The 24,731-nt window shown below is 39.4% G+C and overlaps 1 protein-coding gene across 2 annotated transcripts in view; it reads right to left on the reverse strand.

The window, feature by feature from the left end:
* Positions 1-1,901: 1,901 nt before the first annotated feature.
* Positions 1,902-24,731, reverse strand: part of OBI1 (ORC ubiquitin ligase 1) — a 29,746-nt gene continuing 6,916 nt past the window's right edge. Inside the window, exons 2-7 of one of the 2 annotated variants that reach the window (XR_004000968.1) lie at positions 20,913-21,048; positions 19,810-19,901; positions 17,405-17,653; positions 14,784-14,872; positions 3,064-4,695; positions 1,942-1,975 (exon numbers count right to left, since the gene is read on the reverse strand). Coding sequence is in view for 1 of the 2 variants with exons in the window: in XM_030567080.1 (XP_030422940.1) it covers positions 3,141-4,695; positions 14,784-14,872; positions 17,405-17,653; positions 19,810-19,901; positions 20,913-21,048 (2,121 nt within the window). In the remaining variant the exon portion in view is untranslated. Of the gene's footprint in view, positions 4,696-14,783; positions 14,873-17,404; positions 17,654-19,809; positions 19,902-20,912; positions 21,049-24,731 lie in introns of both variants that reach the window. The other variant, XM_030567080.1, reaches the window with a different exon arrangement.

The raw sequence follows: 24,731 nt of genomic DNA on the forward strand, positions 1-24,731 counted from the left end.
TGAGTAGCAGTAAAGCCAGGTTCCTTTAGAATACAGGTGGCATTCACTTTTAAACAAAGAGAAAGGAATTAGGTCTCTCCTTATGTTGACTAGAGAAAGGATTGGTGCTAATGATGCTCTCTGGACACCTCTTCTCTGAAGACCATATTGCCATGTATGGTCTGTACACCAAAAGAGGAAAAGGGAACAGTGATATCTCCCTCACTGCCACTGAAAATTTGGAAATTACATATCTTGTGCAATAAACTAACCCACATAGTAAGTTAACTTGTAACTGCCTATTTACTGACCGCTACTGTACACAGCAGAATTAAAGATTTTAACAGTGTTTGTTTCAGCAGGACCTAGCCTGACTTAGAAAAAAAACTTTGTAGAACTTAAGAATATTTTCTTAGTAAGCTGCAGGCCAGCTGTCTATTTCTTGTTAGATCAAAGCCCACAACAGTTTAATTTTTGTCAGATCTTGTGAGAGAGAGAGAGACTACATGTTCTTACTTAACTGTATGTAAGAACAGTTTAACAAAGATTAACACTTGTATTTAAATACATTTGTGAAAAATTAAATATAGCCAAAGATTGGATGAGAGGAGCAGTAAAAAGCCTGAAGAATACAAAACTTATAAACAATTAACACATTTTATGTCATTTTCAATTGTGTAAAAAAAAGTTGTTTCACTGGATGTGATTTAATGTATAGGCTGTACATGTCACCAATCCTTTCTGTAAACTTTAAATAAAAAAGGAGTTGCTTATATATTACTATTTATTGACATAGCACCCTTAAGTGTGTTAGGTGTTTTACAGAGACAAGGTGAAGTAATATCTTTCATTGGACCAACCTCTGTTGTTAAGAGAGACAAGCTGAGCCCAGGCTCCAGCGTGAGTCCAAATGTCTACATCACAGTTAAACAGGGGCCAGCAGTGAGAGTTTAATTGCAGTGCAGACATACCCTAGGACTACTAAGTGCATAAAAGTGAAGCACGTACTTCAGTTTGCAGAGTATTAAGGGGCTGAGGTGGACAAGACAGAAAGGGATACAAGTTTAAACCTTTGCCCACTTACCACTTTTTTTAGTTCTTAACGTCTCTTCCATTTGCATGACTAAAACTAAACAATGTCTATCAAAAATGCTGCTTAAAAATCAAATCACCAGGATTACCCACACAATAAATATTTTCATGTATTCTGACTTGAATTTAGAGAAGACACCAGCAACCATTCATGTTGTTACTTAACTCTATCAACGAAAATTAAAATGACATCGTGTAAAACAAACTGAATGGATTATGAAGTGCAAAAATCTACATTTCAAAGACCCAAGCGCTTGGTCATACAACTACAAAGAATCAAAATAAAAATTAACCCCAGCATTTGGCAATTGCATATGTGCTTGCATGATTTACAAACAGTGCAATGATATTTTAAATAGAAGGTAAACATTGTCTCTGAAAAAAGCGCTAACACAAAGTAATCCTGTGATTTACATAATTAACTAGGGACAGCCAGCCAGAATTAGTGTCCAGAACAGGATGGCCCCTTAATTTTTGAACTGTATAAATTAAGACTGTACATTGAAAACATTCCTTTTCTTGGAGGATTGACCCAGCATCAGCTACAGTCAGAGGTGCTATGGAATAGGCTGATGTCTGGTACTGGGGCTTGTAGCTGCGGCTGAGATATTGTGTTTGTGGCATTGGTGACCATTTTGGAACAGATATTTGTACATAAGTAAAGCCACATTTGTTGCTGAACATATTCATAGAAAATGCAAAATATATTCTAGGTCCAACTGTTGACAGAACTACAATATTCTTATTATAGCGTTAGTCCAAAGAGTTTCCAGCTGTATATCCCTCTAATCAGGTGGGCTAAAGACAGTTTATGGATTTCTTGTCCTCGATCCATCGATAGACATGATCTGCCCATTTGTAAGAAATGCCATCCTGGGGTCCATTTAGAATGACAATTCCATGTCTAAGATAAAAAGCATATTTAAATTTTAAACACAATAAAGTATATGGTAATGCAAAGAGACCAATCTTGCTTTGCTGCTTAATTGGTCTCCTTTCTGTAGCAGATCATCAGATTATGTTGACCTATTCAGTACTCTCCAGAAAGGCTGAAACCGATTTCCACCAACTGCACTGACGCTGACACCAGAATGGCAATGCCTCCAACAGGGAGGGGGAAGATATGAATTTATTCAAAAATTGTAACCCAAGTTTTATACACAGTTTTCAAAATTATAAAAAAAGGAAACTTTTCCAATTCTTCCTGTGCTAGTCCAATATCTGAGGCAACATCAAAGATTATAGTGCTGATGACATCCTTTATTCAATTCACATAGAAAAGCATGCAGTATTAATGTAAAACAGTACAGTATTAATGTAAAATGTTCAGTGCACATTAGGTAAACAAGTCATTAGCATACAAACCCATTTTTATGGTCTACACAGGCGTACTGAACATGTTCTGAATAACAATGCTTTGTGGAAACTAAATTAAAAATTGTGCTTAACTTAAAAAAAAAAGGGCCATGTTTTCAGTCTTAAGGAAGAGAGGTTTTCTAACTGAAATGCTGAAACACTGAAACAAGAGAGAGGCTGCTACATTATATACACACTTTAAACTATAGTTTCACTATACAATAGTGCCATGCAAATAGGTCTAAGCAGCAGTAGCAGTTTCCTCTGGAAGTAAAGTTTTATAACAACAATTTACAGTGTTTTATGGCAAGTGAACAATTATTACCAGTAGCAGCGTTACAATTACCATTACCGTGTAGCATAGGAAATTAAACTTTTAAAAGCAAGTCCTTTCCCATATAAAAGGCTGGTTTAACAAGAACATTTAAAATTGGTCATATTCAAGGAGGACGTAACTGCTGCTCAAAGAGAACTTCACATAACCTGACAATTAAAAAAAAAAAATTTACAAAACAAAACCTATCAAAGAAGAAAGCTCTGAATGATTCTTCTCTAAGTGAAGCAATTTGGGGTGCTGAGAGAATATTCTGCTTTCACTTGGTCAAAAGGGACAGAATCAGGTCACATGGAACTCACCAGAAATCAAGTTCACTTGGGGATTTTTAAATGTTCCCATGTTGGCACTAAGACTACTAACTTCAATTTAATAAGAGTTAGTTTTTAGTAGTTTTTGAGGGACTAGCACTAGAAAGGCTGCTTTGAATTTTTCTTTTGGTTGACTGATTGACACTCTTATGTTTCTTTTCAGGAATAAAGGAAGAAGCCCAAGGAGACTGAAGCTGGTTGTGAAGATTATGAATCTCAGATGACACTTTAAAAATAGAGGAACCCAACTTTTGTTCTTCAAATAGCCTTTGCGAGTTACTGAAAAGAAAACTTTGGGAAAACTCTCTTTGAAATAAATAGTTCTGAGGTTTGATTTCACTAGTTTCTGAATTTTGGCCTGAAAACAATGGGAAGTGTTCATTTATGTCTAGTCCAGATGGAGAGAGGATTGAAAATGTAGTAGGTTTCCAATCTACCAATTGCTCACTTAATTCAGGACATTTTACATTGTTTTGTTTGTTCCTTTCTTCCAGCTTCTTATCTGATTCATTAAGGAGTTCAGAACACTGTGTTGACTTTGAAGGATTCTCAAGCTCAGAGGACTTAAAGTTGTAGTAAGGACTCTTGCTATTGTCAGATTCTGACATCATGGAGTCCAGCTCAGAAATTTTGTCAAGGTAAGCGGCATCCATGGATGCTTCACTGGACGTTCTTGTGCGGTTCATTTCTGAAGAGCGGATAGTATGTAATCTTTTAGATAAAAGAAGTTCATGCTTATCGCTGGACTTTGCCAATGGCTCTCCTGAATGACTAGTAATTGCATTTTGCTCTGAACCTTCAAAATCTAAGTTTTCAGCATAGTTTGTTGAGCAGCTATTCCAAAACACTGGCTTTGCTGAAGTAAAACAAGTCACCTTCTTCTGGCTGTTGCAGGGGCTTGCACTATGTTCTGGAGAATCTTTGTTGCAATCATCTGAAGTGTCACAAAAATCATCAAACTCCAGTTTCCTTAGAAAGGCAGATGGCTTCCCCATACTCTCTTGTTTTACGAGAGGATTCTCTTTGATATCAGGGGTGTTCAACTGGAGACAACTGAGAGACAAAGAAGGTGTACATGGTGCTGGAAGCTCATAAAGTTCTTCATCTTTATATGGTGCACAATCCTCACCTTTATCCCACTGTGGTTCTAAACAGGCATCCATATTTGTAGCAGCTATATTCAGGAGAACTTCCTGACACCCTGAAAATAGTTCTTTGTTTGTCGGACGATTGCGCGTGACTGGCCCATTTGGACTGTCTTGACTAGCAGGGTTTGAGCAAGCACCATCACCATCTAAGAGTCCATTACCTGACAATTGCTCAGGACTGTCAGGACTTTGGCTGGTAGTTAAAGTCTTTTTCTCTAGTCTTTCTACTTGGCTTTTCAATGATGCAATGTCTTCTTCACTGCTTTCACTTTCTGTATTATCTGTGAAAAGCGCTCTCTCACTAACAGTACTCACATTTTGGGTTTCTCCGCTTGATCCTTTCAGTTGCGTAAGCTGACCCTCCAGTTCTTCTATGTACTTGTCACTTCTTTCCAGTGCTTTTTTCAGACGGTTCATTTCACGTTCACACTGCTCTACTTTGGACTGAAGTGCAGCTGCTGTAAACCTACCAAACCTGCAAGAAATGTGAAGAGAGAAAATGTTCAGTAGAAAGAATTGATTTGTGCTACGTTTTTTCAAACCTTGACACAAATAAATTTCCTAATCTAGTTTCAAGAAGAGACAATACTGCCAACACACATCATGTTAATTTGAAAGTTAAAAAATATAGTCCCATTCAAGATTGTAGTTACCATCTAGTAATGAAAAAAATCATATTGTATAGGTGGGAGGAGAATACATGAAACACCTCTACCACTCAAAGTTATAGTGAAGCAATAACAAGCAGAAGATTACCCTTCCAGGGGCTGGATCTATCAATTCAACTCAAATATGCATGAAGAATTATCCCCTAAAACAATGGCAAAGATTTATGGGAACATTTGAATGGTGGTCCACATCTTGAAATATTTACATTCAATCATTTTCCTACAGTAGAGCAGAGTTTTACAATACATTTCTTACACAATGTCACCTTGTCAAATATAAAATGCCAATATGAAATTCGGAAATTGCAACAATCCTTAGAGGTGGTTTTAAATACTTATTTGGACCATTTCAATTACATTCATCTCAGCTTCTCCTTGGGCTTCACATGTACTTTAACTTAGTTCAGTGCTACCTGGTTTTATAGGTTTTACCATTGTAATGTCAATCTAATCACACTTTCTGGATTCCAATGTATAAAATTGGCATTTGTGATTGCAAGAATTGCACATAATACTTTTGCACAATTTCTAGCTAAAGGATATTTTCATTTGCAAAGTTACAAAAGAAAGTGTAGATACCCCCACCCCGCTCTTACTTTAGGGAAGGTCACCTATATGCCTACCCAATTCTAACCTGCCTCTGACAGATAGGCATGAGGGAATCTCCTGCTCCACCTGAGACTTTTAATTTACAGAAAGAAAACAAATTCAGTTCGGATATTATGAGGAGGGAAAAACCTGAAGCCACTTTAAAATCACATCATCTATTTATGCTGGGCTACTTGCTTTTCCCCCTATGCACAAGCACTGATTTGCATTCTTTTACAAGAGACTATTACCAGGCACAGAGACTGTGCATATAAGGACCTCTTTGGAGCCTCTGTGCATATAAGGAACCTCTTTCCTATCCTCAAACTTTTGTTTCCCAGCCCTACATATCACAACTCTCAGGCCAATGAGGTCTGAATGCGGGTGCATCCCCAGTCTGTGAATATCATCTCTGAAACAGCCAGAGGCATTGCTACAGAGCAACGTGTGTGTTGCCAGCAAAGGACTGAGTCAGATTTTGATTCTTGAATTCTGATCCCTGAACACCAGCTGAGTGATTTTCCAGAGGTGGTGTATGCTAACAATTAAAACCAAAGCCAATGGAAGCCTGGGGTGCTCAAAACTCCTGAAGAAGTTGGATGCAGCATCAACCTCATTGGTGCTACGAGAGGGAGGAAACCATGATTTACACCCACCTACGGAATTGGCTACAAATCTCGTTTTCAGCTCAAAGGGGCAAACCGGTACAAGACAAGCTTTCCATATATAGCCATGCATTGCTTTCTAAATAAGGAATAACTTTGCTATTACATGTGTTTAAAGGGAGATAGTCAACCTAGAATAACACAATATTTGATTTTGGTTTACTTTGTGTGTAGTCAGTTTCACCATTTTCCCTGTATAGTTAGTAAGTTCTTCCCCATGGTGTGGGTCTTTCATATGTAGCAGTATGGGAGGGGAAAATGTTTTTAAAAAGCAATAACACTGATTGTAAATCCACATATGTTGGCAAGGGACTCAGAAAGGTGGAGTACCTGATGCCACTTTTCATTCATTGTTTTTTTAAACAGACTAGATTTAAAGTTCACTATGTTAACATATCTTGGCTTGTTTTTCACCTTAATTTCAAAACTCAAATAGAGATAAATCAAATATACCACAGTGAGTTATCTGAGCACTGCAAGGATCACGAAAGATTTTTCCCTGCTTCCCAGGCCAGGGGCACTGTGCTGTATTTATTTTTACTTCCTCTGAAGACATAGGTAAAGGCCACTGTATAAACTAGCACAGTAGATGCATGCCTCATCTGATATGGCAACACACACACACACACTCTCTAAAGTCATGATTAGCTTAAAAGCTAAGTGTAATCACCAGAGAGAAATGAAAATTGCTTATGCAGAATAAGCAACATTTTCCAGAGATTGTTGTAACAGACACTTTAACATAGAAATTAAACATGTTTTACATTTATATGCATACCTGGCAATTTTTTTAATGGAAGAACTGTGTAATATGTTTATTTAATGCAAATAGCATTAGTGACAACCTCAGATTTGCTTACCAAGAGGAAGCATTGTAGTCTCAAGTGCAAGTTTTAGAACACGTCTCCTCAGGAAAAAAGATGAAGTTTGTCATTCAAAAGCAAGCAGCATTGCTAACATGTTAATCGTTGTAGGGAGACGTGTCTGGGAATTTGAGTTTCTAGAAAAAGGACCACCTACAAATAGTTACACCCGCAATAAAGCATCAAAGTAGTAGAGCAACTTTCTATCCCTACTTTGAGGCTTGTGTGCATTTAAAATCCAAATTTTCAAGGCTTCCATACTATTTTTTCTCCCCCAGCCAGACATATTAGTTCAAATATTTAAGTAAATTACTTGATGGCCAGGAAAAGTTCTATGTGGTTATAGTGACTGTCCACACATTGGAGTGTCTTAATGAGAAAGCTGTGATCTGAAGATAAAACAAACAACCCAATCTGTTTGACATCCAAGCTCCAAGTCAGCGTGCCAAGAACACAGATAGGTTCGAACACTTTCAGGACAATTACTTTCCAGTTTGTGGATATCATGAGAAGCCCATCAACAGAACTGCAGATATGCAATGTGAATGTTTTGGGGTAAGTACTTAATAATGCTTGTTGAAAGACTCTGTCTCCAATATTTTCAGTGTTAAAAAAACCCAACAGTAATCTATAAAGGAAGCCTGTATCTAGTCTATTTCTATATCTCAAATTCATCCTTTCACCCCTAGCAAGCGTAGTAGGCTGCCAGCCTAATGAGGTCCATATGCATGGTCCCACACAACAGAAATATATAAAGTCACTCCCTCTCTCAAGTTCTCTCGTCAGTCGAGTTTTATCCACAAAAAATTATTGCAAGTTAAAGCTGGCAATGAGAAGTTAAACAGCCAGTTCCTCATCTACCTCTGCAAAAAGTTACCAGCTGCAAGTATTTCTGTTGAGTAACAAGAACGGACATTCCTTTGCAGATACTACTGCAAGCTGTTCTTCAATAGCCCTGTCATATTTAAATCAAAGTGAGATTCAAAAGTGTGATCTCACTCAGAAAAGTGACAATGTAAAACTAAAGGCAGTTCGGACTCATGTTTATTGTCTATCACTAACTCCAGATCAAGTCTATTTAGTTTCAATAACTACCAGCCCAGCAAACTCAGCTTAGATTCTTTCTTTCCCACATCACCTCAGTAATAATTGTTCTGCAAGCCAAATTATGCCCTCAGCTCTGTACGTGCATAGTTTAAACTTATACAACAGAGTAAGTATAATAAACTACTAAAGCAAACAAGCCCTTTGTACTTTAACCATATACAAAGCACTAAAATAACATGGAGGTTTTGATTTCGAGGGGACAAGACAGGAATTCAAGATCAAAATAGCAACTAGTCCCACAGCCCTCTAGTATATACATGCATGAAACACAGGGATCTCCCACAGGGTGTGGAGTGAGGGAGGGGATGTGGTGCACGTTACAAAACCCTGCGAAGCCCAACATAGACTTAAACCACCCTGGAATTATTAGCTAGGCTCTGAACAGCTGCTAAGATATCAGAGCCTCTGAAGCCTGTGGGCTCCCAGATTTTAGAGGGGTCCATGGACTGATTCATGGGGGGGATACGAGGAGAAGAGGCTCAATTGGGCTGCTGTGAACTCTCTGCAGGCATCTCCTCTGCTAAACTGTCCTCTAGTTACAGAGGGTGAGGGGCAGGAGAGAGGGGAAGAGCTGCTCTGTGGCAGGAAGCAGGTATGGGGGGAGAAGGGACAGAGCACAAAGAGATACAACACTATCCTCCTCCTCTCAGCAGCAGCACCTCCTCCCCAAAGATAGAAGGCTACATCGCCACAGCTCTAGACAGCAGCTGCTCCTCTTCTGTCCCTGGAAGAGAGGAAGAGAAGGAAAAGGAGGGAGAAGTAAGCAGGGAGACACTGGGATCAAGGGTGAAAAAAAAATAGAATTAGGTGACAAAAAGGGGCTAAACATCACAAGACCAACAGAAGACAGGGTGTACCAGGAACTGAGCAAGGGGGGCAGACAATGGAATGTGGGATGAACATGAAAGATACAGAATGAGAGGAAAGGGCATGCTGCCTTTGAAAGGATAAGACTCCTTAGAGCATCACAGGACCAAGTGGCATGGAGGCTAGTGAAAGCAACATTAGTGCTCTACACCGACTAGTTCTTAATAGCCGTGTTGTGATGTTTTAATACATAAATGTGAAAAATGGGCCAAAATGTTCTTCTTCAAAAAGATAAATTAGTCTAATTACTACCTGCTGAAACCACTCCTGCTGGTTACAGAGCGAGTCTCATCCTTATAAGATTAAGCTATACCAACTCTGGCTGAATGTTTTTGGGCACTGCTATAAGAGGACTGGGGAATGGGGAGAGAGGAATTTCCCTTTCCCAGAGGGGAACCCAAGGTTTGAAGCTGAACAAAAACAAGAATGTTCACTTTTTAGGGAGGATCTTCAGTGTCAGGGTTGAGCATATTAGAAGTGTATTAGCAAAATGAGAGTTTGCAGATGGGAAAGGAAGTGGTCTCATTTTCATGCACTGATATTCCATCAGTGTGGATGACTACTGGGAATCAGCAAGCAAGAAGGAGAAAAAATTAGAACTTGGGAAAGATAAGATAACAAGCAATAGCAGCATACAGGTCCCAGTGACCAAAAACAGCAATACATCCACGTTGTGAATGGCTGAAGCAAGAACCATACTTTGGAGTATCTCTCTGCCTACTGTGTTGATATGGATATTATAAAGTGAGCCCTAATGATGTCCAGGAGAAATTTATTACAACTTCTGAGATTGCCGTTCTGACCTTGTATGTAGGTACGACTGTTCCAGCAAGTATCATGTTGTATGTACCAGCACAACACCAGCTGTAAGAGAAATACTAAAGGACTCATTTAAAAACAGGCAGAAAACAGGACTTTTTTTTTAAAAGAAGATTCAGCTTGGGGGGGAAAAAAAACCCATGTACATAGAACAAAGATATTCAGAGGACAGGAGGTACCTGGAAAGCAATGACACCAAATGACACTTGCACTGGCTTTTTAATAATAGTGGACAGTAAAGAAATGCACACAGTGCAATAAGGAACCAAAACAAAAAAAAAAGTCAATGCAAGTCTGGGCTGCATACATGGATAGGGCACACCATGGAGCAGGGAGTTAGCAGTCTCTATAGGACACAGATAACCGTTTTTGGAACGCAGCAAGATGTTGAGAAATTGGAGGGAGCTCTGGTAAGAACTATAACAAAATACTGGAGGCTAGAGGAACTGATATAGAAGGAAAGATTTTAAAAGTGACATATGTAGCTTGGGTATGAATGACTAACTGATGAGAAGGAAACATTGTAAGGAATTTAGACTTTTGCTACCCCTCATCACAGAGGGTTCCGAAATGGAATTTCAACATCTAGGAGATTATATTTCCAATAGCCACAATGACAAGGAATGGATGAAGCTGCCAGGTGAGCAGGTGCCTGGACTCTTCTTAATGGTTCTCAAACATGAAGGTGCAGTTCTCCAGGAGGTCTGGAGTTTAGGCAAACCCAATAACTGTGCCTGAATAATCTGAAGAATTGAGAGATGGAAACTGTTGGTCTGGAGAGGAACAGGGGAAATTAAACATGGTACCACTCCTCCAGCAGGTCTAGGCTGGTGGATTAGGAAAAGAGCCCTGAAGTGAGGCAAAATTTGATGTGGCAACCAGTGAAATTTTCTCCAGCTTCAACAAGCAACTGTGATGCTGAAACATCAGCAACATCCTGCAAGTTCCCCAGACAGTCTTCTGGAAGGACAGAGCACTGATGGGATCCATCCAGAAAGTGATTCCCAAGTGGATCCCCTCCTCCTCTGGGTTGCTTAACCTGGAGAAGACCATTAGGGTCAAGGACAGGCCAAGAAAAGATAGCCATCAAGCATGTGGCTTTATGAAATCTGAAGCAAGAGTAGTTGCACAAATGTTGGAATCTTGCCTCAGTGAGGAACATTTGGGGTAGAGCCTATCATTCATTGCTTTCCATTAACAGACACTGATGGTTCACAGCAAAAAGTCTGAAAGAGCAGTGTTCAAACTCTAGTCCATCTAACTTGGAACAGAAATAGGTGCTTATACATTTTACACACTGAACTTGAGCAAAAATCAGCATATGGACATAACATTGGAAAGTATCCCCTTTCACCTTCTGCAGGCAACCACATAACATATACACACACACACACACACACACACACACACACACACACACACACACACACACACACCCCTCTTCCCACATGATCAATCCCCAACACAAAAGAGAAGTGTCAGTCTCCTCTAGGCCATGAAGGATGGCTGAGCCCTATTTGTTGTGTGAAGTGGCATTGTTTATTTCTGAATTGTAGAAGTAGGATTTGAACAGAATCGAGAAAGAAGCAAAAAAGGCTGCTTGCTGGATTCCAAGAACCACCTGGACTTCTTTTGAAAAAGAACCTCCTTTCTGGCCTAAGAGGGTTGGAGAGGCCAAACAACTGTGTTCAAAGCCTCTCAAAAAAATTAAGTAAAAAAGTCAGTTCGCATCCAAGGATGGCAAGTATCACAAGGCAAGAAGGATGAGGTCTTCTGAGGCATCCCACAAAACTGACCATAAGGTTTGCAAGTCCTGACTCAGCTGCTGAAGATTAAAACTTTTGCACCTAGAGTGCTGAAATTTTCCTCAGAATTTTCTCCCACAACACAGAAACTCAGGAGATAATTATACTGGACGTATCTGTTCTCAGGGCTGTTGAAGAAGGGTGTCTTTCCTGAAAGCGGACAGCAGTTGGTCTCAGAGTACTGCCCCAAGAGCACTCTTGCTGTAAAAGTCTGAGAGATGGGAGTCCAGTTTTGAAACCATAGAAAGGTCATACTTCCTTTTACTAGGGGCTTTCCATTCATTCACAAGGCCACTTGGTTCTCCAGCAACTGAACCAGGAAAATAGTGTTTCCTTTTCCAACTTTTTTTTTTGGGGGGGTGGGAGGGGGAGGATACTGCAGTGGTAGAGAATCTATTGCAATAAGGGACAATCTTGCCATATTTGAAGACAAATTCCTATCAGTTTTGGAAAAAAAAAAATAAGTCCACTGCTGACACGAGTTTCTATCTTTATTCAAGTTAGCCGGTGCAAAGATCATTTTGAAGTTCTCAGTGAAATTGTTCAGAGAAGTTGGAATGCTAATTCAAACAACAGAGAACAATTTTGATTTTTCTAAGGACATATCAAGACTTTTCCTGCCACAGATGTAATTTCGTGATTGGTCTGTGGGAAGCCAACCCAATTCACCTTAGAAAGACTCAAAGCAGTTTTGTTTTTGTTTTTAATAATTAAAATATTTCCTCAGGTTTTGTTTAAATATATTTAGAAAACAGTGAACAAAATTTGTTTTAGAGTTAAACAAAAATAGTATTTTTATGCAAAATTCAGGGCTTACAATACCCAAATTAAAAAAAAAATAAATGTCAAGATAAACCATGAGATTAAAATGGATGGGGAAAAAAACAAACAAACAAACAAACAAACCCACCATTAATGCCACTATATTCTGGATGTTACCGAAAGCTTCTCAGACTGGAATTTTAACTGGCAGGAGAAGGAATTACATATTTAGGGTTGAGGATACCTAATAAGCCGATATAGAGCTGGTTAAAACAAATCTGAATCTAACTAATCATAAAAAACAGAATACTCTGGGTCTATAGGCCAGCTCCATCTCTCACTTTGGGTAAAAACAAAATACTATCAAGATGAATTTCTACCAAGAATACTTTTAGATCCTTGGGGCTTAGCCAGTGGATCTACCAGTTGACTCTTTTTAAGGCCACTAATAAGACTCCTCAGCAGGGCTTGTGAGTTGCCAAAAAGGAAGATGATAATCTTACTACAAGGAACGCTTTATATTAACCAACAAATAGGCAGGTTGTGTTTTCCCATAAAATTACAAGCACAAAGTCATTATAATAAATGGATCTTTCCAAAAAAGATCTTCAATGCTGCTGCCATCAATATTTCAATGTGCTTAAGTTTTCAGCAAAGGAGAGGACTTGCGGTACAATATTTATTTATCTCTCACTAGTGAGAGTTTATCTAAAGTGACCTCTACTTTGGGATAATGCAACTATGAGTACTGAATAATCTTTTTGTAGGCAAATTAACGATAAGGGTATTAACTGCATAAACTAATCATTTAAGTTCCATGCTCTGCTTCCGTCAGCTCACTAAAAAGTGTGATTTAAAGAGAAACAACAGTAATACTGCTAGATTAGGAATAGATTCAAGCAGATGTTTAGTTTAGAGTGGAATGAGACACCATTAAAGACAACAATAGCTGCCTTCCCACATTCTTTACTGTTTTCTGTGGATTCTGCATACAAAATTTATGTACACATCAAGTAATTGTTCAGATAAATCACTGTACTTAATACAAAAACAAAGAAAAGAACCCCTAACGTTGCATTGTGAGGTCCAGTGTTTCAATTATTTCTCCAGGATTTGCTCAGAAAACCATAGTTTTAATTGTAACTGTCAAGTATCAGAGGGGTAGCCATGTTTGCTGCTTTTACAGATTCAGACTAAGAGTCCTGTGGCACCTTATAGACTAACAGACGTTTTGGAGCATAAGCTTTCGTGGGTGAATACCCACTTCGTCGGATGCAATCCGACGAAGTGGGTATTCACCCACAAAAGCTCATGCTCCAAAACATCTGTTAGTCTATAAGGTGCCACAGGACTCTTTGCTGCTTTTAATTGCAACTACCTACCAACCCTGCAAACTCATTTTGAAATCTTTGGGCATAAGGAGGGGAGTGACAGAAAGAGTGACCTTCTCTCCCTAAAAATAAAAACCCACCACACAAACTATGTTCTGTGTCCCACACATTATCAGATTTTTGGCCAAAATTCACTTTTGTGCATGCAGAAGTTCCATTCTCGGGCTTTAGTGACATATAGGCTTTGTGCGGGCTCTCCACCTAGAGGAGGATTTCATCCTGGTGAATAATTTAGTTGATGTGTGAGCCAGAATGGGAACCAGCTCACTCTCCTGTAACACCACAAAGCAAGGAAGAAAAGAAAAGGGTTGGGCCTGATTCTTAGTTACCCTGAATGTGAAATCAGGAATAGCTTCACTGTAGTCAATGGAGTTACACTGGTGTCAAACCTGTGAGAATCTGACTTATAGAATCAAAGAAATCAGAACTGGAAGAAACGCTTCCTGTAGTGTATCCGTGATGAGCATGGGACAGACACCTCAGCAGAGAAGCGCAGTCAGCATGACAGTCTCTGCCTTTTGATGTCATTGTCCTCAAAGTTTTAATTGTTTAAAAAGGTAAATTTACAGTGGAAGTCAGTGACAAGTTGCTACTTAAGAGGCCTAATCCTGCACAGTTTGCTCGCATAGAAAACTTTCATTGACTTGTAGAGTTTTGACTGAACAAGGAGCTCAGGCAAACACTATAAAAACCAAGAGAAACAATCTGCTGCTGCAGGTCACTTGGTAATAATCCCACCCCTACCCAAAGAGAGTCTGATACCAGCTTGAAAGAGAAGTGAAATTTCTTGAAAAGAAAAGCTGAAACTGAGTCCTCAGGTAACGCAATGGTAATACTACAGAGACTGTACATTACATGTATTTGTTAAGACTGAAGTGGACACCCAGGTCTGTGCACAGGGAAACGCCAAATTCATATTCAAGACACATACACAACACTGAATACATCACTGTAATTTTAAGCTAAGGCTCCACTATAGTTAAAAATGGTCTATGAATAAAATAGTCACTTTTAAAATGTTTACATACTTTTGAGGTGATCTACTATCAACTTCAGCCTTCAGTCGCAAATTCTCTCTCACAAGGCCACCATTTTCCAGTCTCAGTTTCTTATTTGCCTTAAAAAAAAAGGGGAGGGGGTTAAAAATAATTAAGTATAGAGTAAAACAGAACTGGCTTATAATATTTATAAGACAAGCTGTTTGCGCTTTTTAGAGAGACAGCGTTAAAACACTGCAGCTAGGAAACAGCCCTCAAACAGGGACACCACTTAAAAATTACCCTGGGAAATGGTTCGCAAAACTGAATAGAGAACAGACATTTTTTATTTATACCCCCAAAATACACTGCAAGGCTCCTATCTAGGGAAATAAACAGAGCTATGTTCGTTAGTAGAGAGAGTCATTAAGGGGATGTACTAATGGCAATTCCGTGTTTTTTTTCACATGACTAAATACTTTAAGTACATTAACATTACAATGTGCAGGTATCAGCAAAACTAATGTTGAACAGCTTTTCTTCCCTCCAAACTAGAGTAAGATTACTCTGATTCTAAAAAAATAAAAGCTTAGTTATCCTATGGACGTAAATCCTTTATGACAAACTACTTGCTGTCTTCTTCAGCATAGCTGCCGTAATGTTAAGTTTAAGCCTCTTGATTTACTGGCTCGCTCACTCTTTGAATTGAGGTCAATTTCCCTCTTCTCAGTTCAGTGGACAGTCTTGTTAACAAGATACTTCATGTCAAGGGAAGTTTTCCTGCTGCAATGTTTTTAGAGCAACTATATGTTTTTTTTCCCCCCAAGTCTCCAACTAATGTAAAGGCCTAAAAACAGGGAGAAGAAACTCCTTGCACTTTGAAAACTGCTCAATCTTAATAAACTGGAAAGAACGCTGAGGACAGCAGACTTACGACTTATAACCTTAAATCAGGGGTTCCCAAACTTGGGTTGTGGCTTGTTCAGTGTAAGCCCCTGGCAGGCCACAAGACATTTTGTTTACCTTTGTGTCTACAGGTATGGCCACTCACAGGTCCCACCGGCAGTGGTTTGCCGTCCCCAGCCAATAGGAACTGCAGGAAGTGGTGCGGACCAAGCCACCGCTTCCCGCAGCTCCCATTGGCCAGGAACAGCGAATTGCGGCCACTGGGATCTGCATGCGGCTGTACCTCCAGACGCTCAGGAAAATGAAGTGTCTCACGGCCCGCCAGGGGCTTACCCTGAACAAACCAAGTTTGGGAACCCCTGCCTTACACGGAGGTATTTACACAGTTTATATAATCCTAAAATTGTGACTTAAAGCCCCAATAAATAAATAAATTAATTTTTTTAAAAAAAGTTCTGTGATCAAAGCCCTCCTTCCTCCCTGTTCCTTGTGTTATGCACCAGACGTCTGAATAATCTGCTACTTTTTTGTTTGCTTTCAGTGTTAATACTAAGCAATTATACCTTCTAAATACTGACTCCAAAAGCCAAATTCTGCTCTTACACCAGTACAAATCCTGGACAGTTCCATTGCTGTTAATGGAGTTGTTCTGAATTTGCATCAGCGTAACTGAAAGGAGATGTGTCTCTGATTAAATATGCTTTCAATTACATTGATGCAAATCCAGAACAACTCCATCAACGGCAATGAAACTGTCCTGGATTTATACTGGTGTAACAGCAAAATTTGGCCCTCTGAGTCTTTGTAGCATTTAGACGGCATAAATCCTTAGTATTAATACTGTAAAAAAACTATAATATGTCCTAAATATGCTAACGCTTCAGTTTCCAGGAGGCAATCCAAGATTAAAACCAGAAGAAATAAAAGGTAGCATCTTTAAAAATGCAGGTTAAGTTTCTTCAATTTGTCCTTCAAGTTAACTTTGAAATTTCGTTCTTATTCAAACTGTTTTAGGCAATTCTCTTTGCCCTAGAGAGTGTGTTTTGGAAGATTTCAATATTTAAGTTTGTTTTCATCTGGTTTTTAGGGTCTCTTTCCCTCCAAATCACAAGTTTTGCTTCATGCTGTAGTCAAGAAACCTAAAAAGCAACAATAAAATAGGTCCCAAATACTGCAGGAAGTGCAGAGTAAATTTATGAGTCTCCAGTATACGATCTTTTGGTCCTAAATGTGCTAATGCTGTCTATTTTAGGTCGAAGGGCCAATGTGGATGAAGTCATAACTTTTATTGGACCAACTTCTGTTGGTGAATGAGATGAGCATTCAAACTACACAGAGTTCTTTTTCAGGTGGGAGCAGCAGTCTGCCAAACCTGCCGACACAGCAGGTAAACAAACTGGCCCAGTCCGCCACGGTGTTTACCCTGACGAACCGCGTGCCAGAGGTTGCCCACCTCTGGCTTAAGGCAATTGGGTTCTTTTTGGAAAAATAGATATATTCTATAATTTATTTCAAGCTGGAAGACTCTGGTCCTCAATACTGAAAACAAGTGCTAGTATAATCCAATTACTGAGCCATGGGGTGACAGACAAGTTGAAAGTCACATTGAAATTGACTGGAACAAGCAAAAGCATCAATAGTCACAATTTTCTCCCTCTTCCTTTTGGAGCTATGAAGTACTCAAAGGGTCAAACTGACCCTCACCCCATTTGAACAACATGAAACAGTTACATTGCTATATGATTAGAGAAGCAGACATTTGTTACCTCCTTTAACTTTTCCACATCATCTTTCACTTTCTCATATAGATCATTAGCAGCTTTAAGTTTCTTGGTCCATTCTTCTATAGTTTCTGGGCCAGGTCGGCTCGCCTCATCTGTTGACTGATGACTTTCTTCATGTGTATTACACAGACCCAAGGCCCCAGGATCCAGAACCGTTTTCAGCTGTGCTTCCAAGCCAAGGTTTTTACCTCTTAGCTCTTCTACTTCTTTCTGCAAGGATTCTATTTCATCCTGAAAGTGTTACAAACCCAGGAAGCACAAAAATGCAACAAACCACACAAAAGATATAAAAATTAACAGTAATTACCTTGGGACTTAATTCTTTAAGTGCTTTATGTATAGAGATCCTCTGGACAGTAGGATGGGTGCCCTGCCTGCAAGGAATTCATTACAGAACTTTCCAAAGTGCACCGATGGATTGACCTATGGGCAGGTTTTGGAAGGCTGCATTCTGGAGCATAGCTTAGGATTTCAGCTATGGGCAGAGGAATTCCCTCTGACTATATATAGCAAGCGCATAAGAGTATATGTGGATTGGATACTTTGCACTACTATGGATAATGCTTTGCTGTGTACATTTTAGGAGGTCGGCTTCTACACAGTGTGCTCACATGGACAGTCTGCTGCCTCATTTGCTGCTGTTAAAGAATGAGAAATGGGAAGAGATCTTACAAAAGACCAAGGTATAGAAAAAGGTCTTGAACTGCATGTTTGGAGACAAGAACATAGGGGGAAAAAAAAAATGTAGACTTCCGTAAGCTGCCAAAATCAAACACTTGGAGGGGTGGGGGAAAGAAGAGGGTTATAGGAAAGCCTATTTGTGCCTGATACTTTGGCAATAACTGTTCATGTGCTCTCTATACTAAAGCCATGAAAGCATGTGTGTGGTCAAAACTGTTGTGGAAAGTAAACTACAGGAGGATATGCACTTATAAAAAAAACTTAGGTCTTGCCTTGATTCATAAATGAAAAAAAATAACTTAATCTTCTGCATTGGATCCTCCATGTTTTAGAGAGAGAAACTATTCATTGAGTTTTGGAGATTTAGTCCTTTCAGTTCTCAACTGTAGTGACATTTGGGGGTGATCTGACAGGCATATTAGGGATCTCTTGGCAAGAGGCCTCCTTGGGCCTAACTTTTAGGCCTGACCCAGGTCCAAGCCAACCCAACCCGAGAAGGTTACGTCATCTTCTGACCAAACTTGCCTCTGACTCTTCCCCCCAAGCCTGAGTAGCTGCCTCTGCTTCTTGCCTGGGGTAAGTGCACAACAGCTGCATATCTTGCCCCTGCTGGCTGCCAGCCCCTGCTGTGCTGGGGAGTAAGATGCACTGCAACTCTTCAGCATGCAGCCACTGCTGCACTGAACCCAGAAGCAGGAGAAGGAGAGTTGATCGGACCCAAGAGGGTCCAGCTGATTTCCCATCTGACCTGGACCCAATGCTTGTAGTCAAGTGCCATCAGGTTGCAGGGCTCCACTGCTCAGAGCTCCCCTGGAAGGGCGTTGGGAGCAGCTGAAACACATCTGTTTCTGCTCCCTCTTATTCCCTCACTAGGACAACACCACAGGTCCCAGGGAAGAGTTTAGAACTTGGAGCATTTATTTCTACACCGCTCCTACCAGGTTCACAAAATCTGAAGAGAAGGCAGCAGGAAACCATATGAACAGAGGTGGGCAGAGAAAGCATAGACCCAGGCATACCTGCCGACACTCCCCTGTTCACAGGAGGTCTTTTACGCAGCAGGGGAGCAGAAAGATCTGCTGAGTGTTTTGTCATTTTAGAAGAACTTTGTACATTTAAAAAAAAAAATTAGTCCATGTCAAAAAATGCAAGTTGACAGTGTTTCTCCACGAAATGATTTTCTTTCATAGTCTAGAGAGATTTCTTTAGAAGAAGCCCACTTTCTTGCGCTTCTTGGCACAGACATGCTTGTTTGGGTGCAGCAGCAGGAAGAGACAAGTTAACCATAATGCATTAAAAATACTGTAGGTCACATGAAGGTGTGTGCGTGTGTGTGTGCGGGGAAGGGACTAAAGTCTGCGGGCAGGATTTTTTAAATGCTTGGCCTCTGCCTAAACCCTGCTCTCACGAAGTTAATAATAAAGCTCCTATTGACTTCAGTGGGAGCAGGGTAAGCTCCGATGCCAAGTTCTACTGAAACTCTCACCTTGAAATCTGGATTAGGAGATGAATCCACACAAATTCAAATTATGTCCTAATCTTAAATCCACACAAACTCAAATTAAGATTAGGAGATAAATTTGAGTTTTAGTGTGTATTCAAAATGAAACTTTTCTTAAACAGAATGTGTAGAAATTAAAGAGAAGAGTTGTACGTAACAAGATAAGGTTAAAAGCTGTTCATCTGGAAGTTATCTTGGCTGTTACCTCATATTCTTTGTGGAGCAGTTCAAGTCTGGTTTTACGGAGATGTTTTCTGACTGTAGGACTAAATATGGGCTCACTTTCACTTGTTCCTCCTACAGCAATGCAAGATAAACAGTATTATTACTGGTTTGAGAGTAGCAGCCATGTTAGTCTGTAAACACAAAAAGAACAGGAGTACTTGTGGCACCTTAGAGACTAACAAATTTATTTGAGCATGAGCTTTCATGGGCTACAGCCCACTTCTTCGGATGCATAGAATGGAACATATATTGAGGAGATATATATACACACATACAGAGAGCATGAAAAGGTGGGAGTTGTCTTACCAACTCTGAGAGGCCAATTAAGTAAGAGAAAGCTTATGCTCAAATACATTTTTTAGTCTCTAAAGGTGCCACTAGTATTATTACTGGGTTTGTTTTTCAATCCAAAATTAGTAAAATACACCATTTTTCTCCATGTGACTTTAGATTCCTATTTTTGTTTTAAAGAAAACTGTACCGCTAGATTCCACTGGGGAAGGGGAAATCAAACCTATAATTACCTAGAAAGATGGCTCATTTTGAGAGAGGGTTAGTAATCAAGCCTACTTTATTTATTAAGTACATTTGTTAAATATTTAAACATGTAGAGATGAGTCTCAACAAAAAACCCAGATGAGAACGTTACCAAACTCTGGGAAGTACAGGTTTTTCCTTCAAATTTTGCAACTCACATTCAACTTCAGGAGAATTTTTCAGGAAAAAAAAGTGTCTAGTCAGCCTCTATATGGAACTAGTTGGCATTCCTGCTAGGTGCTCTCTCCTTGGGTTAGGGGGTCGCAATACATAGGCGGGATGTAAAATGGCTCTGTCCACATGCAACAATTACACTCTCTGGCCAATACTTTCAAAGACAGTTATTGAAGCCCACTGAAGCACATTGAAGTCAGAGCACCTGTTCAGTCACTGTGTTTTAAAATGTGTTGGCCCATATCTATAAATGATTATTCCAAATGTGTCTAAGAAACAGTAGAAAAAACATGAGGGCATGTTTTCACCAAGGAAGAGTCTCATCTGTGAGCAAATATTGGAATGTTATTTCAGTGGCTAACAGGCCCTTACCTATAATTTCCTTGCAGGGATTGTCAGGGGTGATAGGGATCCTGCAAGCCGGACACTGACTATTGTTCTTCAACCATACATCAATACAAATGGAGCAGAACACGTGGTTGTTGACACAGATGACCGGATGGCGGACCTTTAAAAAAAAAAAAAAGAGATTGTAAAATATTTTAAAGCTACTTTAAGTTTATTTAGTTTTAGTCTATTATATATTACTACTGTCATTCAGGAGATATTTGGATTTAACAGTAAAAATGGATCAAAGGGCATATTTCATGTATATCATATGGTATCTTTCATTCAAAGTGACTCCTAAAGAACTTCATAAACTAATATACAGATAGCCCCACTGAAATGCAGCCACGTCTAGGTCAAGAATCACTTAGAGACAAGCAACAAAGGATTCACACCCAGAGAGAATAGGAAAGGTTTTTGGCACAAGTCAAACCCGTGTTCTTGCAAGAATTGCGACTGGAGTATCTAGGATTAAGTCTCACTTGCACAGTCTGTTTGGAAGGATGAGGAGCTAAATCTACCCATCTGGGATTTCAACTAGTGGGTCCAGGGATCACTAACCCATTAATCTTTCTAAAGGTGTGATACTGGTGTGCAATACGCTACAAAATAGCACAGGGTGGCTAACAGAAAGCTTATGTAACATGAACATTTACCTAAAAATTTTCACTTCAATTCTTGGATCACAAATGCATTGAGTTCAACAAGATGTTTGTTGCTTTGGAAGGGAAAACATAAAGTACCAGGTTTACTGTAATAAGTATTTAGAAAATATTACTAAAAACATTTCACACTCTCTCTCTGATTAATTTAAATTCTGTTTGGAAATCATCAGGCATCAGGATTCAAAACCAACTATGCAAGGAAGATTCTGCACTTCACTGCAATATTTACCCTGTTACAGAAAGTGAGGCTATATTTCAGAAAATTAATTCGTGCTCTTAAATCTCTTAAACCCAGCTCTGATTCCTATGCTTCTAAGAAGACTCACCTCATGTAACAGTAAAAACACACACAAAAACAAAACAATATCAAATCACCCTCTATCTCCATCCAAAATATCTACTTTGGAAATAGACAAAGAACACTACACATTGCTTTAGGTACTAAAATGCCTCAGGTAGGAAACAATTAAAACCAAAGTTCAAACAAAACAAGAAACATGCTACCTTTTAAAATAAAACTGTTGTTAATTTTCAAGATTTTTTCCTTGGCTGCATTAAGAAGGAAGTCGTAACACAGATGGAAATGGGGGAAGAGGGGAGAATGAAAAAAAAAGAAAAGAGAAAATAAAGAGGATAGCCAGTAATTTATTTGAAAGCCAGATTGGATGTGTTTTGTAGTAATCATACCTATAAACTCAATCCTACATAAATTGAAAATAATGCACATAGATGGAATAGAATCAAGCCCCAACACTGTCAGTCCATCCATCAATTCAACTCTCACGTCCCTGTTGTATTACAGGATTAATATTGTTTTAAGAACTCACAAAATGACACTCTTGAAAACCTAATGACCTGTCTATGAACAAAGTGGAATCCAAATAATCAAATTATTTTAATTCACACCTTTAAAATGTAGACACTGATTTCAGATTAAGAGGGTCTTTTGCCATTTAATCTAATTTATTCTCATTATTCAATTAAATTATTTCAAGCTGAATTATATGATTGAAGTATACATACACAAATTTACACCAAAGAAGTGTTAAACTGATTTATTCCATTGTTTGAAGTGTTGTCGGTCCCAGGATATTAGAGAGGCAAGATGGGTGAAGTAATATTTTTCATTGGACCAATTTATTAGCCCAGGCCTGAAGAAGAGTTCTGTGAAGCTTGAGAGCCTGCCTCTTTCACCAAAAGAAGTTGGTCCAATAAAAGATATCACCTAACCCGCCTCGTGTCTTAAAACTAATTTAGTTATTTTGGTTCCAAGTTGTATTTAAACTAGCACTATGAATCCTTGGTTACAATAAAAGTTCTAAAATCATGAATCTTAAAGTACTCTGGTTGCTTAGTACATCTCTTTACAAACAGTCTTACCTTATTTTCCCCACACATCAGCCAGAAGAGTAGCTTCTTTTTTTGCTTTCATAGGACTGGCAAGGACTGCAAGAGGACATCATCTTCAGCGCCCTGCACTGAGGCTGGACCAAATAAGCCTAGACCAACCCTGACAGGAATTTGTCCAACCTGTTCTTAAAAACCTCCTATAATGGGGATTCCCCAACCTGGAAACCTATTCCAGATCTTAACTACCTTTACAGTTAGAAAGTTCTTCCTAATATCTAACCTAAAATTTTCTTTCCTAAATATTAAGTCCATTACCTCTTGTCCTATCTCCACTGGACAAGGAGAACAATTGATCAGTCTTCTTTATAACAACTCTTAACATATTTGAAGATTTAACAGGTTCCCCGCTCAATCTTCTTTTCTCAAGGTTAAATATGCCCAGTTGGGGGTTGTTTGTTTTTTTAAACTTTCTTCAAAGGTCAGATGTTCTAATCTAAGCCATTTTTGTTGCTCTCCTCTGGACTCTCTCTCCAAAAGTGGGGTGCCCAAAACTGGACGCAGTACTCCAGCTGAGGCCTCACCAGTGCCAAGTAGAGTAGGACAATTACCTCCTGTGTCTTCAATACAAAACTCCTGTTAATACACCTCTATTCCTTCTCATCAGAAGCAGCCTTAGAATGGTTGCACAGCTATCAAAGACTGAAAACTAAAAACAGTAGAGCACAATAATAAAAAAAATATATACATGCGTGCGTGCACACACACACACACACACACAGCAAGATTCATTTCAAGACCTCAAGGTACCAAAAACCTGAAAGTCAACATTCACATCGCAATATCTTAAGCAAAACATCAAGTTACATTTTAGTACCATCTAGGGCATTGTGCTCCTGATTTAACTCTGCTTTCATTTCAGGGTTTTTTTTTTTAGAAGTACTTTGATATCTAAACAAAGTGATATGTGCAACAATAAAAACTCTATTACAATATCAAGATCTGTTATCCAAAAACATTTTTTGTGTAACAGTATTTGGCATTGCTAAAATGTATAATTCAAATACAACTTGTGGCTTAAACCTCCTCATTGAGGTCAAGTTCCTCAATCTGTTCAATGATTTTTTTTTTAAAATGTAGCATATCTGGGTAGGATTGAGAGAGAGAGAGGTGATCCTACTATGCCAGTGTTTCTCAAACTGGAGTCAGTGCCTGTGTAGAGAAAGCCCCTTGTGGGCCGGCCCAGTTTGTTTACCTGCCCCGTCCGCAGGTCTGGCCGATTGCGGCTCCCACTGGCCACAGTTTGCCGCTTCAGGCCAATAGGGGCTGCTGGAAGCGGCAGCCAGTAAGCCCCTCGGCCCACACTATTTCCTGCAGTTCCCACTGGCCTGAAGCAGTGAACCGTGGCCAGTGGGAACCGCAATCGGCCGGACCTGCAGACGGGGCAGGTAAACAAACCAGCCCAGCCCGCCCAGGGGCTTTCCCTACACAAGTGGCAACCCCAGTTTGAGAAACACTGTACTATTCTTTCATGCAAAATGTCTGTTAATTACCTTATTAAACAGGCTTTTTGCACAGCTAACTGGAAGTTTCTAATCCTGTGCACATTCATGTCACTTTGAAACCAGTGTAACAATTAAGGCCCCAAAGTCTGAGAGTCACCGTTATAAATTTTGCAGGCAACAAGGCTTTTAGAAGAGACAGGACAGAGAGATCAGACAAAAAATTCCAGGTCTAACAGGCATGATTTCTTCAGACAGCCTGAGGAAACTTAGAGTTGCTGCAGCTTTTC

Source organism: Gopherus evgoodei, chromosome 1, assembly GCF_007399415.2.
Source record: "Gopherus evgoodei ecotype Sinaloan lineage chromosome 1, rGopEvg1_v1.p, whole genome shotgun sequence".
In the NCBI taxonomy this organism is placed as follows: domain Eukaryota; kingdom Metazoa; phylum Chordata; order Testudines; family Testudinidae; genus Gopherus; species Gopherus evgoodei.